General features: G+C 34.5%; 2 protein-coding genes and 1 long non-coding RNA gene across 3 annotated transcripts; 1 reads left to right on the forward strand and 2 right to left on the reverse strand.

The window, feature by feature from the left end:
* The first annotated feature begins 2,513 nt into the window (after positions 1–2,513).
* Positions 2,514–3,057, forward strand: LOC145821266 (uncharacterized). Its single transcript, XR_014363291.1, has 3 exons — positions 2,514–2,575; positions 2,615–2,833; positions 2,937–3,057. It is a non-coding gene; the product is annotated as an uncharacterized LOC145821266 (long non-coding RNA).
* A 1,352-nt stretch (positions 3,058–4,409) lies between these two features.
* LOC114292109 (uncharacterized) lies at positions 4,410–9,043 on the reverse strand. The gene is made up of 3 exons (XM_082922135.1): positions 8,553–9,043; positions 5,626–7,552; positions 4,410–5,264 (listed from the first exon to the last, which is right to left on the reverse strand). The coding sequence occupies exons 2-3, from the start codon at positions 5,877–5,879 to the stop codon at positions 4,622–4,624; spliced, it is 897 nt and encodes a 298-aa protein (XP_082778261.1). The 5' UTR covers positions 5,880–7,552; positions 8,553–9,043; the 3' UTR covers positions 4,410–4,621.
* Positions 9,044–11,986: 2,943 nt separating this feature from the next.
* Positions 11,987–18,432, reverse strand: LOC114292615 (MATE efflux family protein). The gene is made up of 9 exons (XM_028236611.2): positions 18,050–18,432; positions 16,310–16,505; positions 14,069–14,414; positions 13,846–13,932; positions 13,325–13,381; positions 13,000–13,238; positions 12,732–12,850; positions 12,554–12,640; positions 11,987–12,431 (listed from the first exon to the last, which is right to left on the reverse strand). The coding sequence occupies exons 1-9, from the start codon at positions 18,308–18,310 to the stop codon at positions 12,375–12,377; spliced, it is 1,449 nt and encodes a 482-aa protein (XP_028092412.2). The 5' UTR covers positions 18,311–18,432; the 3' UTR covers positions 11,987–12,374.
* Between the last annotated feature and the right edge of the window lie 1,643 nt (positions 18,433–20,075).

The following is a 20,075-nucleotide window of genomic DNA, read 5'->3' on the forward strand; positions in this document are numbered from 1 at the left end:
TGAAGTATGATGATGTTGTTGTGCATGTACTACAAATGTACCAAGCTTCAGAAGATGCCTTCTACATTGGGCAGAAGAAGATGAAAATACACAGCAGCGACATCAAGCTGATTTTCGGTGTGGACTGTGGCAGCAAGCCAATGGACATAACATACGGTGCGAAACCAAAGACTGGCATTGTGAACAGAAGATGCAAAAACGTAAGCCGGTTGACTTCAAAATGGATACAAACCCTTTTGACCGAGGCATTGAAAGGAAAAAAGAAAGATGACAACGAAGAAGTTGCCCGACTAGTGTGCATGTATGCTTGCCAGAAGCTTTTTTTCTCAACAAGCGGAGAGACAATAGGATGGGGCTACTACGCACATATGGTCCCACTGGAAAGCATGCAAGAATATGATTGGGCCAAGCAAATTAGGACAATGTTGACATCGTTTATTTCCCAAAATGACAAAAATCCAGCAAAAGTCACCGGTTGTGTCATGTTATTGATGGTAAGTACCCATGTTTTCCAATAATAACATTGAAATGTCCTCCAGTGTTTTTCATCTAAGCCAACTGTCAACATTGGCATCTGCACCTCTGATGTGAATGTCCATAGGCAATTATATTTCACATATGTGAATGTTCACATCTGAACCACTGATGTGACCGATCACATCCACTCATAACATACTACTGTGCATGTTCACAACAGTGCCACAGCACTTATGTTTCTGTCATCATTCACATCAGTGATTCAAATGTGAACAGTGTGAATGTTCACATTCAATGATAATGTACCACTCTGAATGTTTACCACACTGCTCTGTACGCAATTATGTTTTCACTACTGTGAATGTTCACATCTGAAGCAGTGAATGTGACTGATCACATTGACTCATAACATAACTCTGTGAATGTTCACAACAGTGCCACATCGTTCACGATTCGCAGATGTGAATGTTCACATTCAATTATAATGTACTACTGGGATGTTCACAACAATGCCACTGTGATTAATGTTCACATAGGTTGCCATTACTCTGCAAATGCTAAATAACAATATGCGTTTCTTGTTTTATTGAAGTACTGGTTGTGTGAGCACACAACCATCCTCCAACCTCACAGACCCAATGCTTTTCCTCGCTGTGTGAAGTGGGATCTGACTACTTTGCAGAAGAAGATGAAAACCATCTCTTTAGCAGATTTGAGTTTTAATGAGGTAGGGCCTTCAACTAGTGATCAAAACATTCACATTATAACACCACCCAAATATATGCGTTAATTAACATAATTTTTTCATTTTCAGGTTAATGGCGGTGAACTCTTTGCAATCCCAACAGAATTACAAAAGTTCAAGCGTAAAACATTGAAGGTGGAGCCTGAATTTTATGAAACACGCAGAAAATCTCCCAACATTTCTGACATCAAGGGAGAACAACACAGTGGCAGCAACTCCCACTTTTCTGGGGATGGGGTAGACCTGAAGGACAGTGATGAGGACATTCACATTCCATTTAGCAGCCAACATTATGACAGAGCTATTGTAATACCAGACACAAACCAACCTGATATCATTGATGTCCTTATCCAAGAAAATCGGAAGGCTTGGGGCGTCATAAGGCAATGGGAAGCAAAGTACAAACACCTTCAATTTTCATGGGAGTTGAGGGCAAGAGTCATAGCTGATCTTGAACATAGATTGTTTAACCAGTCCAGCCTGCCCAACGTGAACATCGAAATGAAGAAGTCCATGGAGCAGAAGGATCAAGAAATCAAACGCTTAACGCAGCTGGTCATCGACTTAGAATGCGATAAAACAATTCTTCAGGATCTTTACGATGACCAGTCAGTCCACATTGTCACACAAGCTATGTCAGAAAGGCAACTCCCTAGCCCAATACAACACAATATCAGCCCACCTTCTAGGGTCAAGCGTATAAAGGGAAAAGATCGCAAAGAACATCGCCTGCCTGACTTCCAATACCCAGACTTACCTGGCCAAAAGCAGCCCCATCCAGTTGAAATGGTTGAAGATGAGGAGGAACACCCACCAGCGAAGCAGCCAAAAAAATTATCCTTCACGAAGAAGTTCAAAGTCTGGGCCAAGATGTCCAAACATGACAAACAAAAGGTCCAATCTTTACAAAAAAATGGAGGCGATGAGTAAGTGACTGTGGAAACATACAATGTTAACATTCACATTCCGTAATAGTCTATATTCCTAACTGTGTTCAGTTTTTTTGGGTTGTTGAGATATATGCAATGTGAATATTTACATTGGTTTGTTAATAATGCACAGGCTGCTGGTGTGGAAAGGAGATTCGAAGGCTACACATGTGTATTTTGATGACATTGTCAACCTTGTCAAGGAGGAATCAATACACAGCAATGTATGCCATTACAAATATAATTCAGTCTTCATGCATATGCACACACAGACACACACACACTCACATCCACAAAATCTATATAATATGACCCCATGTTTGTGCAGCTCATAGATGCATATGCTGAACTGTTGCATGAATAACAAGAGGTGGTCAACCCAACTTCCGATGAAGCCTCATTGATCTTCACGAGCATGTGTTTGGTAAAATCTATCATTCCATTACTTGTAAAATGTGTACAGAAAGTGATACGAGAGTACCATCCTCGCAAAAGGAGTAAACACATTGACGCACATGTCAGAAACTACCAAGGAGAGAGATACCTACTATTCCCATTGCATCATGAGTACCACTGGACGATAGCTGTGTATGATGCTAAAGAAAATTTGTGGAAGCATTACAACTCGTTGCGCCCAAGACCAGGCATACATGACCCGCATATCGACCAAGCACAGGAAATTGTAAGTGGCTACTTTTCAACACAAACATGACTTGTTCTCGTGCATTAAATGACTGTACACACACATATGTTTGTTGGTCCCTAATGTGAAATTCCATACACAGAGGAACTACATTGAGCATGTTGTGACCGTTATTGGCGAGTCATCACCGCTACACACTAAGTTAGCAGGCCAAAATCCAGCACAACCAACCAAAAGTGTTGATGTCTGTCCTCAACAAGGCGACGACTCGTAAGCCTTACTAATTTTTTTTCCAAATCCTCCACAACCATTATGCAAATATTCCTGTCAACTGCTAATCAAAACCATTTCACATTTACAGAGTGGACTGCGGACCTGCAGTATGTTACATCATGCGGGCGCACGTATATCATGAAGAAATTGTGGGCAGCCTCACTAGTGCAGAATGGTGTGGACTACGAGATTTGTTAGTGCATAGTTTTTTGAATCATAAGAAATCAGAGCTTCCTTAAAACCTATAGGTGGGGGGTGTCCACCTACGAACTAACCAACAGTCGATTTGAATGTTAATATGGAATACGTTGATATTTTGACACAGCAACTGATTGTAAAACAGTGATACAACATCTGTTAATAGGAAAAAGGCAGCTGCGAATTTTGAACTACTTTTGGTGTTGTTATGTTTTACATATGTGAATGTCCACAGTTGTTCCACTAATGTGAATGTTCACAGTCACGTACGATATGCAAAGTGCTGTGTTGTTGTGAGAAAAATTTCTGCGAATGTTTGAACCTGACTGTTGTTTAGTACACATACTTTGTGCAGGAGTGTACACTTGGTCTACGTGACATAATTACGGGTCACATACACGTGTGAATATTCACATTTGCACTAATGTTTACAGCTATGACTGTTCACAGTTTCAACACTGATGTGAATGTTCATAATCACTTATGATATTCATAATGCCGTGTTTTGATGAGCATATTTGATGCGATTTGTGGAACCAGTTTTCAATGTAACACACATACTTTGTGCAGGAATGTACACTTGGTCTACGTGACATAATTACGGATCACATACACATGTGTGAACATTCACATTTGTGGTTGCTCATAGCAATTGTAAACACTGATGTGAATGTTCACACTCACGTACGATATTCATAATGCCGTGTTGTGATGAGCATTCACTTATGATATTCAAATGCATATGCACTAATGTTTACATTCACTTACGATATTCATATGCACTAATGTTTACAGCTATGACTGTTCACAGTTTCAACACTGATGTGAATGTTCATAATCACTTATGATATTCATAATGCCGTGTTTTGATGAGCATATTTGATGCGGTTTGTGGAACCAGTTTTCAATGTAACACACATACCTTGTGCAGGAATGTACACATTGTTTGCATGACATCATTACGGGTAACATGAACAGGTGTGAATATTCACATTTCTTTACATTCATAACAGCTGTACATGTTCACACCATGTCAATCTTCATGACTGTGAAAGTTCACATCACATCTTGTATTCATGTCAACATTGACAACAATAAGGTAAAAACGTCCAACCCATGTGCAAGTTTTCACATAATATGATTCGTTTACGTAAGTGTGAATGTCCACATCATGTATTTATCATTACAACTTTAACAAAAAATCAGTTTCGTACAGAAAAAGAAAATGAAAAGGCACAAATGAAATACTAAGTTTGCCAAACCATTATTTTGCTTGCCAACACAACACAATCTTATTTGTGAAATGAATATAAGAATCCAATGTAAAACACAACGTTAAAATGAAAAATGTACATCCTATATCGGCTCCTTGCATGACTTCCGATTATGGCTCCCCAGCTTATCACATCTCCCGCACCTTATTTGTTTAAGTTTCTCACCCCTTGATGGGATCCTATTCTTTTTCGGCCTTCCGGGTGGTCTTTTCACAGTTGGCGGGTATATAGTGAAGTCCATGGGATCAAAAGGCGGCTTCTCCACCGATGGTATAGGGAATATGGCACCCGAATACGCTCCACGATATGTCTGTACATGAAAGTAATGTTCCACACAATCATTGAGATTGTGGCGGCTCTTCTGAATGGCAACAACAGCATGGTCGCATGGGAATCCGTTGATTTGCCATTTGAAGCACGAACATGTACGCCTCGCAACATCAACAGTGACAGATGGTATCGAATGAACTTCAAACACATTCTCATTGGCTTTGCTAACTTGCCAAGACCTGCTGTGATTGAACGAATCCATAAGCCTTGTTTCAAATGTAGGACAAATAAGCTCATTCCATTTGTTTGCTTGGTCACGCCGTGCAGACATTTGCCGCATCAACTGAGTACGAATTGTGTCCACCATTTGAGTGATAGGAAGATTACGCGCTTCTTTAATCCAGTTATTAAATGACTCCGCCGCATTGGAAGTCATCTCCCCATAACGCATGCCCCTGCACAATATCACAAACATTTTACACCCCGAAAGTTAACAGGTTTGAACACTCACGTTGACTGATGTGAACATTAACACCATTCGCAGTGGACATTAACATCAACTTACACGATGCACAGATGTGAACACTAACATCAACTTAAATGACAGAATGATGTGAATGTTAACAACAGTAAAATATGACAACTTGTTTGAACATTCACATCATTCAAATCAGTCATCGCTATCAGATGTGAACATTCACATCACTGACATTGAACATGAAACCCAATTGGAAGATTTTTACACATCGTAACTGATAATTCACATCGCTACCATTCTGACTTGCCCAATGGAACACTTTATGAAGCTGTTATTACCTGAAGTATGAATTTGCCCAGTGCTCAGGTGCCAAGTCCTTGAAAAAATCATGTGCTCGTTGTTTACCCTCCTCTTTTAATTTTGCAAGCTTTTCATGGAACCCTACCACAGTTGGCTCATAAGCACAATCACCCAAACTACTTACTAGGTGATCCCTGAAGCCATTATCAATTCCTTTCATCCGGTCTCTTAAATTGCTCTTCAAGTGTTGTAAGCAATAACCGTGATGAGCCGATGGGAACACCTTCGGCATAGCTTCTAACAGGCCAAGATTACGATCCGAAATAAAGGTAATCTGCCGGTTACCATCAACAACCTTCCCAAGTTCATGCAAGAACCACGACCAATTCGCCGTGGTCTCCGAATCAACAACCGCAAATGCAACAGGAAACAGACCTACAACACAACACCAATACACAACTGTTCACAGTATTCCAAAATGAATATAAAACAATATAAATGAAACAGGTCATGTGAATGTTCAGCAATTGATAATGTGAACATTCACATTAACGCCCATCAATAATTCATTTTTGATTGTTCAGCAACTGATAGTATGACCATTCACAGTACTGTTCATTAACGGATCAACTGACAGTAGTATACACTGATGTGAATGTGAATGTTCACATAACTATCATTAGCAGGCACAGATGTACAATACTGTGAATGGATCAGTGTAAAATAATGTGAATGTTCACATTACAGGCATCAGGAGACACAGATGTGAACATTCACATCAGTGCATACTAATGTCAATGTTCATAGTACTTATAATTTCTCCATCACTCATTTGTCCATACTATGCATGTCAATGTGAATATTGACATGAATATAGAGGTAAAAAAATTACTAACCATTGTTTCCGTCTTTTGCCGTTGCCGCCAGTAGCTGACCTTTGTACTTTCCTTTAAGGAATGTTCCATCCAAGAATAATAAAGGCCGACAAGAATTGAACCCAGAAATACACGCAGCGAATGACACAAAGAAACGACGAAACTGTTGACTACTCGCATCATAGTCAATATTGACATAACTCCCCGGATTGTACCGCATCACCGCATCCGAATACCACCGCAGCTGGTCAAACGATAATGAGTGATCTCCATGAATACTAGCCTTTGCTTTCTCCACAGCCAACCATACGACATGGTAACTCACATCTAGCCCATAATCCCTCTTCAAAATAGTAACAACATCATACGGCCGAGTCAACGGCTTGTCCCTCACAATTTCAGATATGGTACTCGACACCAAATCCGAACTAACTCGCGGATTCTTCGATGTTCAGACATCCGTACCACACGTATGCACATCACTAAAACTCTTGATGTAGAAAAAATCATTTGCTCGTTGTGCTCTACAATGTATAGCCCACAAGCAGCCCCTCTCCTCCCGCATCGCACACACAGCAGTAACTCTTGTTGTCTCGTTCTTCACATATGTAAACTGAAACCCACATTGGATGGCGTACTTACATAAAACGTCACGAAATTCTTGTGCACCTCCAACAAACCGTTGTCCCACATGCGTAATACCATTTGCCCAAGAGGCTGACAATAACACCTTCTCGTTATGGTGGCAAAATCTTCGTAATGCATCAACTTCTTCCTCAACCCCCACACGCACCAATCCCAAACTAGTCGACTGAACAATACCACTTTTCAACTCAACCACAACTTCTACATGTTGTACCCCCATTGATTTAGCAAGCAGTAACATGTTCTGAAATTCTTCCTCATTGTCCAAATCACACTTCCTAATCCCAGGTAGTTTACAGAACAGTGAAATAGAACCAGCAGACAACTCATCCCATTTCTCACACAAACACTCCACCAAACGAGAATAACACATTGCGCGGGCAACATTTATTACAGTTGTACTGCAACCATATGTACACACCAACAGCATAAAGGTATCCATCTCCTATAAAAACACAAAAACCACAACAATGAACATTAATATAAATCAATATGAAAATTCACTTTGTGCAGAAAATGGATGAGAACGCGTACAGCTGAAGTGCTAAATACATACTTCAGAATACGAAGATGTGAACATTCACATTGTTGTTAACAACATGTCAACATTAAGGAAACATCAAAGTAAAATGACAAAATCAACAATCTTGACATCATATTTGCTCAATGTGAACATTTACATTGAAACAGACACTGTAAATTATATGACACACACAGAGCCTCATTCAGCAAACATCAATTTCAAATGAGAACATCCACATTCTTCACATAATCCACATTAACAAATTGTTAACATCCACATTGACATATATACTGATAATCAAATCATCTACAGAGATCCTCATTACGCATGCGTCCAAGTAAAATGAGAACTACACATTTAATCAAAATCGACATCAAAAATCACATTGTGCAAATAATCAAAAAATACTACGTGTACAGTTCAGGTGTTAAATCCATAATTCACAAACACAAAGATGTGAACATTCACATTTATATTAACAAGATGCCAAAATTGCAAACATCAAAGTAAAAATGAGAACACCAACAAACTTCACATAATATTAACAAAATCTGAACATTTACGTTGAAACATACACTCTGAATTATATCACACACACAGAGCCTCATTAAGTAAACATCAATTTAAAATGAGAACATCCACATTCTTCACATAATCCACATTAACAAAATGTCAACATTCACATTGCCATATATACTGATAATCAAATCATATACACAGATCCTCATGACGCATATAACTAACTAAAATGAGAACTAACACTGTTCTTCACATAATATGAATGTACTCCCCTCCACAGGACGACGTAAGAAGCATATAATTGAAAAGCCAGCGCATCCAATTCACATCAATCCAAAAACAGAGCATCTGCTTCATCATGCAAATGAACTAAACATTTATTCACAATCAAATTGATACTAACCTTAACCATGCAATCCTACAATCCTCCAGAAAGTCGAACACAACTGATTCGAACTACTTAAAGCTCGGAAAATGTGACAGCCGAACAGCTACCTCTTCGTCATCTTCACTCGCAAACCACAGAACCAGAACCAGACTAGAACACCAACAATGAAACCCTAGCACCACCAATCCTTCGAACGAGTATGCAAAACATAAACGTATCTCTTGGAATTGGATTGATGAAGAGAAACGTAAAATGGAAACTGCCAAACTGAATCACCGAGGAAACAGCCACGTAAACAGGCACATAATATGTAAATGCGTATAACACTGTACACATACATATATATATGGGGGCAAAATAGTCCAGTAAAATATGTTAAATTAGGAAAATGGACCTTATGGAATAAAAAGAAAAGTTTATGGGACTAATCAGGTTATCATATTCTTCTGTGGACCTAATGGGTTATAACAACTCTAGAATGGATTTATCAATAAAAATCTCTAAAATTATTGTCTAATATAAAATGATTCCTTTTTTTATTTTTATTTTTTATTACTTGTACTACTTTACTCTTAAATTGTATTCAACTTTGTTAATGAATATTATTAATTGGATTCAATTAACATGGTACGAGAAATTAAAGAATAAATTTTAAACAATTAAAATTACAAAAATCAAATTAATAAAAAATAAATTACAAAGATCACAAATATAAAAATCAAATTAACAAAAATAAATTACAAAGATCACAAATATAAACAAATGTAAACTCTAACGAAGAGGAGAACAGAGGATAGTATCCACTCTTATGTTATTTTTATTTTTTTATTTAAAAAATCATAAGGAAAAAGTTGCGAACAATGTAGCCCGAATGCATGGGTTAAGATCATTTTTACAATCCTAACAGCTGATTTGGTTTAGATTTTTAAGATTTATTTTTTAAAAAGTTAATTTTTTTTTATTTTTCATATATTTTTTGTTTTCACTATTTTTTTTAATATTATAATAGTTTTTTCATTGTTTTTTTTATAAATTTTTAGATACACCTAACATAAGTACATTTAAAAAATATAATATTTGTGATTTTTTTTTAAAAAAATTCACTAAATACCAAAAATATATATATAAGAGAATTCAATATATTTTTCATATTATTGTGTATTTATGATTTTTTACAAATATTTTACGTTTTATATACATCTAAATAAGGTGCTTCTAAAAAAATAAAAAAATTATTTAAAATTTTAAAAATATTCACTAAAAACAAAAAATGCGAAAAACAAAAAACTTAAATTCTAATAAATTGAAACCAAACACACTGTCATTTTTTTAAACCAAAAAAGGGTTAGGGGTATAAATAAATTGAGTCAATCAAAGTAATAGGTTGTTTAAAAATTTTTTTGATAAATTTTAATAAATTTCAAAATATATTCAAGTTTCCACCTTTTTTTTTTTATAATATTATCTTTCAAGCTTATTCAAATGAGCTTTAATTAAAATGATTTTAAGTACATATATATTTTTATAGAGGAGAATTCCCTTTAGTCTAGATTTTGGATTAGATGGTGTTGTTTGGGCCTGTGAAGTCTATCATAGGTCTCGTTTTGACGATTCGAACCGTTTATTCTGTTGAGCATAGTGTGTATTTCATCTACAAAAAAATTTGGTCATACATTGTTCAACTTTTCACTAAAAAATAGATAACAATTGTATATTTTAAGATAAACCATACATTTTTTTAGTGAGAAACATAATAAATTGAATAAGTTATAATTATTGGACTAACCTAATTTTTGTGTAAACGAAATACACGAAGTGTCTGACAAAATAAACGGTTCGGATCATCGAAATGGGGGCCCGTGGTGGACCTTACGAGCCAAAACAACACCCTTTAGTCCAAAATCTGAACGGGAGAAAATCCACCTCCATTTTTTTGTAGTGTATATAAACTTATCGACTTGAGTGAATTTAACCCAATCCAAAAAAATTAAGGAACTTCAAAATGTACTTCTAATTTAGTTTATTTACTTAATAAATCAATTTCTAACAAATTCTTAACAAATTAAGTGCCTGTTTGGCGTCACCTAAAAAAGATAAAGAACTAAAAAGTCACTAAAAAAGTAAAAAAGTTTATACTATTCAAAATGTTTGGGTAGGAATATGAGGCTGAGTACTCAGATGGCAAAAAGACATTTTTGCCCTTCACTGACATGCACAGCTCACAGGTGTTTAAGGGAAAAAAAAGAGGGGGGGTCAAACACAAAACCAGTGCAGCTCAGTGCACTGTCTCGGGAAGTGACAACTTCACTGACATGCACGGAAAGCATGTCAGTGCTCAGAAGGGTAGGAAGGTAATTTTTATATTTTATACAATATTTTAATATACATTTTTTTCGTAAAAAATCAAAAAATTATCTTGAACAGCCATTTTTTTTTCTATTTTTTTAATTAAAAATTCAAAAAGTGCACTTATAGTTCTTCCCAAACAAATTCTAAATATGAATCGACCTGGAACAACATAGCTGATTTTACAGTTTTGGGCCTAAGAGTGCGGGTGTTTGAAGTAATAACGGGCTTGCTTTATACAAGCTAGGCTAAGTATACAGTGAAGTTAATGGGCCTAAATAATAGAATAGGCTCCAAATTTATGGCGAAGAGTCTTGAGTGATGCACACGAACTACCCGAAACAAGCCACAACACAATGGTTAAAGATTGTCAGCTCTGGGGTAGCCTACAACCAAATTTTGGAAAAAAAATACTATTGAATGACACTGGAACAAGCAACCAACACAAAAAGGTAAGACTTGTGCAAATTTGTTAATTGGTTCATCCATCATCATCCACTAGGTTTGTGTTTGTTGGTCTTTTTCTGCCTGTGCTTGATTAGCTTAAAAATGCTAAAAACTTCAAAAAAATGTCTGTGAAATACTTTTTATCTATAATTTCTTTGCACATAGCACATAAACTTTCAAATGAGAGTGGGTCTTACATGTGTGGGCCACACCTTCAAATGAGAGCTTCCTCTACTTTATTTATATGGACTAATAGTCATAGGACTATAATCTGAAAATGAGATAGATGGTATAGATTTAAAGTTGGTGTGACGTGGGTTATACTTATAATAATTGTACTATATAGATGTACTTTCCCAAATAATTTTCTAAGTACTTTTAACAAAACTACATGGATAGAAAGTACATAAGCTGTCACATAAAAATAGAACCCACACAACGGTTATAATCAACTTTTTGGTTAAAAGCTGCTTATAAGCAGTTTTTTTGTGAGAGAATAAGTGTGTTATAATCTGGGAAGTGGATTATAACCTACTTCCCAAAAGGGGTTTTAAGCCTCTAATTTGTACGGGGCAATGGAAATCATAAAATTTTTAGTAACACTTCAAACTTTAAAGGATTAACAATGATATGTTTTAATTATTTGGATAAAGAGATGAATCAAAATTACTCTTTAAACAGATTCAACTTTGCAAAGTTGCTCGTGTTACACCATTATGTTATTGAAAACAACTAAACTACTTCCAAATACCAAAAAAAAAGAAAAGAAAGGGTTGATAGTTAATCACTCCTAAGCACAACAAAATCATGGTGTTTGAATATCTGTTGAGTTCAGATTCTTATTGAAAGAGCATAGCCTCAATCAGTTGATACTGGCAAACTCATCATGTAATGATAAGATTCAATCACTTTGTTCCATCTCCATTATCAAACTATTTTGACAAAAATCAGAGAAATCAGAGTTGCCATTATCTGTCCCTTCACTGTTCCTCTCTCCTAGAAAAGATGGTTTCCTCTGACTTTAAGACTTGAATCCTATAGAAATCATTGATCCGCAACTGCACCTCCCCATCTCTTAACTCGGGTTTCTGCTTCCGCAGCCTGCATTTTTTTAATCATATGAATATTTAACATTCCAATTGAACCATCATCTTGATGAACAGAACATAAATTAAGTCAAGAAAAAAGGAAATGGAGAGTAAAGAAGGGAACGGAAAACGGACTTCTCTGTTCCAGTTTCTGATAGAAGTGACGCATATTAAGATAATCGTCTGCAAGCAAATACCTCCAATCATCCCGCCCCAAATTCCCTACATATCAGAGAAAAAAGTATATACTAAGCACAAATGATCGGAAGCAGTATTTTTCGAGCAAGAAAATTTTGATTGGTTTGTATCTTACCATGACTCCAAGACTAAATGTAAATCCCAGAATTATGCCAGCAGGCAATCCGACTAAGTAATAGCAACCAATGTTGATGTATGCCACAAGAGATTGCCATCCAGCTCCAACAGCAACCCCTAAAGAGACAGAATTGAGAAAGATGAAGCATTTTATTTTTTGAACCCTTGACATCAATGTTGAACAATTGCACCAAGTAAAAAAAACAAAAAAGATAGTCCCATTGAAAGAAGCAATACTGGTTGTGGTTAAATGTGGTTATTATTACCTGATAAGACTGGTTGAAGACTGTTTAAGAGAACAGTGAATCCAAGCAAGGTAGCAAGTTTGGTAGTTTCTTCAGCCACTGCATCACTGGTTGTGAAAAGATAAGGGAAATAATCTCTTGTTGCAAACACAATGGCCATGGCAACCACTCCTATTGACACTGATGTCACTGACACCACCAACACTGCAAATTTCGCTGTTCGTGCATTACCAGCCCCAAGTTCATTTGATACTCTCACACTGTAACAGCATACATATATACACAACCAAGGTAAGCACTTCATTTGATTGCTGACAAGGAAGATGAGAGATACAAGGGAGATTACCTTATGGCAGCATTAAACCCTAGTGCAATCATAGCATCCCATCCTTGAATGTTCATGCTGCACAAGTGTTTCAACAAAGTTAAAATAGCAAAAAATTATCCATTTCAATGCCATATTACACAAAGAATTAATATATGTACACTGTGTTTGTTTGGGATAAGGTCATGGGATTGGACTATCTATCATAATCAATCTCGAATTTCATGCTTGGATATAAAAGTGGGCCTCTGGATCGACAGTCTCCCTGAACTGAATATCTTAGAAACTATCGAGTCCCATAAGGGGGGGATGGAATACAAAATGAGAGGATTAAAGGGGGTCTGAATTAAGGGGTCAAAATACTAAAACACTAGAGAACTATAGTTATTATTATGCATGTAATCCATGTCTACTGATTCTAAAGAACTATATTAGTTCCGGAACTAATAGTCCTATTTAAGTCAATTCAACCAAACAAACATGGCATTTGTGCACTCCTTTTAAAAAAATTAGAGCTAAGGAGGTATGATATAATTCCATACCAAATAGAAATGGCATCAACTGGTATCAGAGGATTCGGCAAGCGACCTGTAATCACCACGAGTATCATCAAGTACCAGAACTCCAAGCTGCAAAATCAATCCACCCAATTACTTCAAAATCAAGAGGTGAATGTAACACACAATACCACATTAATGTGGTGATGATGATGATGATGAAAATGTTCAACAACTTGACAAACCAATAGAGGTACATATTTATTACCATAACATGACAGCAGAGGCCAAAGAAAGCTTCACAAAGCCCCACAAGTCTGCAAATGCAAGCCAAGTGAATCCACTCCAAGCACCATCAGATTTGGTGATGAAAATGTACATCAACTGTGCAATGACAATGAGCCACCACGAAGTGTTCAGAGTGATTGCTGCCCCTGTCAGACCCCATCCGAGCTTCAGTATTAAAAGCCAGCTAAAGAATGCATGTATCACCAGCACCACAGCTGATATCCAAGTCATTACAAGGACTTTCCTCTGCGCTTGCAAGAATTTCTGTATTGGAAAGTTCAATGCATATGCAAATAATTGTGGAAGCATCCATATAGCAAATTTTCCTGCACCAGAGAAATTCAATCTGAGGAATGGTCTAAAATTTTCACTTGCTACATGTTTCATAGCAATTGCATCATAAAAATAAAAAAATAAATTATTTCCATACCTTTCACTCTTTCTTTAGGGATTCATTGGCCCAAAAATCCTGTCTCCTTAGGAATGACAGAAAGAATAATGTTTGGGACCCTCTTTTGGGGGTCACCCCCTCACCCCCCTTTGCCACGTGGCAGTGGGTGATTGGTGGAGCAGGAAAAAAAAGAAAAAGAAAAAGAAAAAGAAAAGGTAACCAATGAGAGAAAGAGGGGGTCAAAGGGGGTGGGGGGAAAAGGGGGATGAATCATTACTCTGACAGAAAAACCCGAACCCGATCCGGAACTTGACTAGTGTAACACTAAAAATGTCTCAATTTGTGTATACATAATTTTCATTATTGTTTGATCATATAAATTGATTTTTGGGATTTTTTTTCTTTTCTATATATATATATAAAACTTTTTCTCAACAACATTTTATTATATATTCAAAATAACTCATTACGAAAGCTGGCTTACATGAATCCATGACCAGCCCAAGCTCAAGCCCATACAGATCTATTTTTTGGGCCAAAAAGTCATGGGCAGAGCTTCGTACGTTCGCCCAAGCCTGACCCATGCCAACCATGGAGAGAGAAGATCCATCACCATAATTTTTGTACAAGTGAAAGACGCCTCCACTCCACTTTTTTAAAACAAGACTTACTAAAAATTCACTTAAGTATATTTTAAAATTCATTAATTACTTAAAGTTTTAACAAATTCGACTCAGTCATATGCATTATAATCTGTGGTTTGATTTAAATTCATTTGAGATTGTTTAAAAAATGGGTATATTACATTGACACTCCCGCAATTTTTGTTTAATACAGATCTCATCTTCAAATTTGAAAAATTACATTTCCTTTTCTAAAATTTGTAATTTCATTACAAATTGCTCCATAGATTGCTGATTTCATGCCCTAAAATTTTTTAAATGACAATTTTATCATTTTTCCTATAATTTCTTATTCTTATCATCATGACTACATTTTACAACTTTCCGTCATTAAACTCTATTACAACATATTCTTATTGAGTAATGATATACAAACATAAATTTTATATAGAATTTTCAAACACAATGATATAGTTTAATGGTGATATTTCACTTTAAAACAGAACACCCATAAACATGATTTATATTTACAACAATAGCATTATCACAATATTTTTATGATATTTTTTGTATAAATTTTTATATAGGAATATAATTTTTCATTTTTATTTCCACATTATATCTAGATTAGATCAATTTAATCTAGATATATTTAAAAAGTATAAAATTTGTTAAAAAAACTTTAAAAAATATCTATTGAATGCAACAAAATAATATAATGTATTGAATTTTTATATTTTTGTATTTGGTGAATTTAAAAAAAAAAATCACAAAATATTATACTTAATTAAGTATATTTAGTTTAGGTGTATCTAAAAAATATAAAAATTCAGTAAAAATAAAAAAAACTTAATTTTTTATGTGAGTTAAACTAAAAAAAATGATTGTTATTTTTCTTTAAATGATATGAACAAAATATCTGTATTATTTTATTATTTTGTAAGTGTAAAGGTTAAGAGGCAAATATGTTATTTTAATCTAACATGATGATAAGTATAATTTTTCAAATGTAAAAAGGATCTATAATGAATAGATATGTCAAGGGTGTCAATATAATTTATCTTTAAAAAGTTAAACAAGTCATACTTAAATATACATCGGTGATATCTTTTAAGTTAAATTTGAAGTATATACTACTCTACTCCATATCACATTACAATATACTAAATAAACAAGAGAGAGAGAGAGAGAGAGAGAGAGATTCGACCTGCGGCTTCAGAAATCTCGGTGGTCTCTCCAATGGCCTCAAGAATGGGAGGAGAGAAGACATAGATGGGAACCAAAAAACAAGCAGTGGTCAACAAGATGACCCATGATCTTTGCATATACACCCCTAACATTCTCATCTGTCCTGCACCATATGCTTGCCCACATAGTGTCTCTAAAGCACTCCCCATTCCCAACTAAATCCAACCAAAAAAACATCATCAGTCATAAATAATTCTCAAAGCTGTCCACCCATTGTAAATATGTCACATAATTTTTTTTTTCCACCCTCATAAGCCACGACTTTAAACAACAATTCTTGATACACAAAAAAATGAAGGTCGGTATGAAAATAAATTCTATAAAGCGTATTTGTTCACGCATACAAAATTATCATATAGATATACCATTGAAAGTAATGCACTTGCAACATTCTTGAAATTATAAATTTAAGTAATTGATTTTTTTGTAAATACGTCAACACCCGAACAGGACAAAAAAGTATAAAAATTAGTTTTATAAAATAAGACACATATATGAGATAATGATTGGATCCACGTTTGTAGAGTAACTCACTCTTTATCTTATATTTATATTTTATTTTATGATTTTTTTTTTTTTTTTTTGTACTTCTAACACTATTTTAAAAAAATATTGAAAAGACGATATTTTATTCAATAATACTAGACATTAAAAATAAGTACATATTTATTTATTTTTTAATATATATATTTTTGGATACAATGTTATGCGTATTCTCACAATAATAATTAATTGTCATCATGTTATTAAGCAAAATGTTGACAAAAATATGATAGGTCTTCCAAATAAAAATAAATAAAAATGATAGTCCCTTTGTGTAAATTAATCACATCCAATGACGATACCTAAAAATTGCTCCGAAAAAAAAAATTGAAAAAAAAGCTTTATCAGCCAATTTATGCTACAGTGTATCTGGATCTTGAATGTGCACTTTTGGTACTTGAGGGTGCAATGCATATTAGTTCAAAAAAAGAAAGGCTGCAATGTACATAAATTAATCAATAATACTTAAAAATATATCAAGAAAAATAATCTTCGGGCTCGAGATGCTTTGTAATACATAAGTTAAATTTAAAGCATATAATAATTTGTTAGGATAAATTTTCTTTTTGCACATATCTTTTTTTTAAGAACAATGCTATACATTATTTTATTTTTTATTTTATTTTTTTACTTTTTAGACATAAAATAATGGGACACACATCAGATTCATTCACTTATATTTAGGAGTGAGAAAAAAGATATAAGAAAAAAAATTATGAGCATTGCTATTCAATTATAAAAATTAGATCCATTTTTCAAGCACAATAATCAATCAACCAATCATTTCATTTACAGATCATTGAGTCTAAAAAATATATTTGTATATCATTTTTCTTTCTAAAATTATTATGTACAAGAGGGACTAGTCTCATCAAGTCTGTGATCAATTTCTGTAGTTTTAATACAACTCTCTCACCTAATCTCAAATCCACGAGGAATCTATTTGGTTCATCGATTTCTGTCTTGCTAGTTTTTTTTCCTAGCCATATTACGAATTAGATTTAATTATTTAAAAATTATTCAAAGTTATTATATTATGATTCAAATTTATTCTATATACACACCTCACCTCATACTAGAAAAATCTGAGTAGTGTTGCCTGACTTCCAGAATGTTTTTTTTGTTTCCTTTTTTGGAAAAAATGTTAAAAGCTTACCATGACACCAAAAGCGAGACCGGCAATAACAGAGTTTTCGACAGAAACAGCAGCGAGATTGATCTCGCTGACGAGACCAGCGAAAGTCTGGGTGAGAGCGCCGAGCGAGTACTGACATAAGGCGGTCAAAATGGCCGGTCCAGCAAGATGCCAGAGCTTCTTGGACTCGACTCGGAACTGCTTTAAAAAGCTCAACGGTTTCTCTTCCTCCCCATGCTCCTGCCCGTTATTCAGCAGAAGTGGTGTCGTCACAGGCCCCATTATTCCGCACACTTCTTTGCTATCCCCCCTAATTGATTTCACTTCTTCTTCTTCTTCTTCTTCTATTATCTAAATTTATATCGAATTGGGTTTATTTGGGTTGTATTGGCGATCGGTGATTCTTCGGGATCAGGTCGGTATACAGAGATATAGCTGATCAAGGTCAAAAGTTTGAAAGGTTGTTAACTGTTTTTTGAGCGGCTTTGGACTGGTGATGACTGGTGAGTGAGTGAGTTGTGATAGTCACGAGCCATTTCATGGTTGGATTTTCTGTGAATCAGAATATGGTGTTTGCTATGACACCATATGGCTCCAAAAAAAAAAAAAAATGATGTGTGTGACTCTAACTGATTTTTCTGTTGTATAAAAACGTGTTTTTTTTGTTTCTTTTGTTACGTTATGTAGAAACTACTCTTAATGGCTAGAGGGTACACAGCAAGCCATGACACTGTAGTAATGTTTTAAAAGTTGAATTGGTGAACGAATTAAAAAAGAATTAAGTGAATAGGTTATCGATTTAACTATCAAATTGAATCGAAATCAAATCACCTTGTAAATTTTTCCACTGCAATGAATTATTTCTCCCAACCGACTAGGAGGAGAAGCCCAATTCGAGAAGAATCTAGTCGAATGTAGAAAATGCCTTGATTTTCTCATTAGGAGATTTTTCCGTTAAATAAAGCAAAGGTAATTTTAATTTCAATAGAAACTGATTCATAAAATAATTAATTTTGAATAAATTACAAATACACTTCATGAGGTTTGATTAAAATATAAATTATTTTTTGTGATTTTAAAAATTACATTCCAAATCACCTAAGATTTTTAATTTCATGACAAATTAGCCATTTTATTGATAAATCATAAAGTCAATTAACAGTTTTTAATGATATTAAAAATATATTTCAATTAATAATTTAGATAATTTTATTATTGTATAGGAGAGTAATTATGAAATTCAAATTTTTAGTTAATTCTGTTAAATAATTTTTTTTGACAATGAAATATTTGTAATTTTTCAAATCATAGGAAGTAATTTATACTTTAAGCAAATCTCAAAGGGTGTATTTGTAATTTATCAATTAATTTTTTTGTACTAATGTTAAATCCTAAATTTATTTTTAAGTTTCAAATAAAACAAATAAAATAAAAAAAATAATATATAAGTCCACTTTATAAACTTATTTTTTCGACGTGTTAAGGAGATGATTGATTAATAATTAAAAAATATTTAATTATCAACTAATTAAAAATAATATATAAGTCCATAACATTTTCCAATTAGATTGTCATGATTTTGGGTTTGAAAAACAGGAAAGGTTATGATTGCTCTAAAAATATGCTTGCAGTATATGTTGGAGTTATATAGCACGCGAGTGTTACCAAACGGCACCTAAGGCTGTTGAAGGGCAAAACAAAAGTGTTATCAAACTGCACCTAAGACTGTTTTGGGGGGGGGGGGGTGGTTGGTTTGATGGTAATAAAGCTTGTGGCATTTCTGAAATATGAGGGTGAAGAAGAAGATAACAATTGACCCATAGTTCTATCAAGACTTTCTTAATACTCACAAGTTTCTTCCCATTTTGACTTTAAAAACTATCTAATTACAGAGCATATCACAGATTCACATATAAGCCACAAAAGATCAAACCATTAACATTTCCCATTTGATTTAAACAGAGAAAATCAATAATATATTTAACTGAAAACAGGGCATTTATATATATATATATGGTTTAAGTGACATTATTCCTCAAGAATCAAG

Source organism: Camellia sinensis, chromosome 3 (genome assembly GCF_055761805.1).
Source record: "Camellia sinensis isolate YWXY chromosome 3, ASM5576180v1, whole genome shotgun sequence".
In the NCBI taxonomy this organism is placed as follows: domain Eukaryota; kingdom Viridiplantae; phylum Streptophyta; class Magnoliopsida; order Ericales; family Theaceae; genus Camellia; species Camellia sinensis.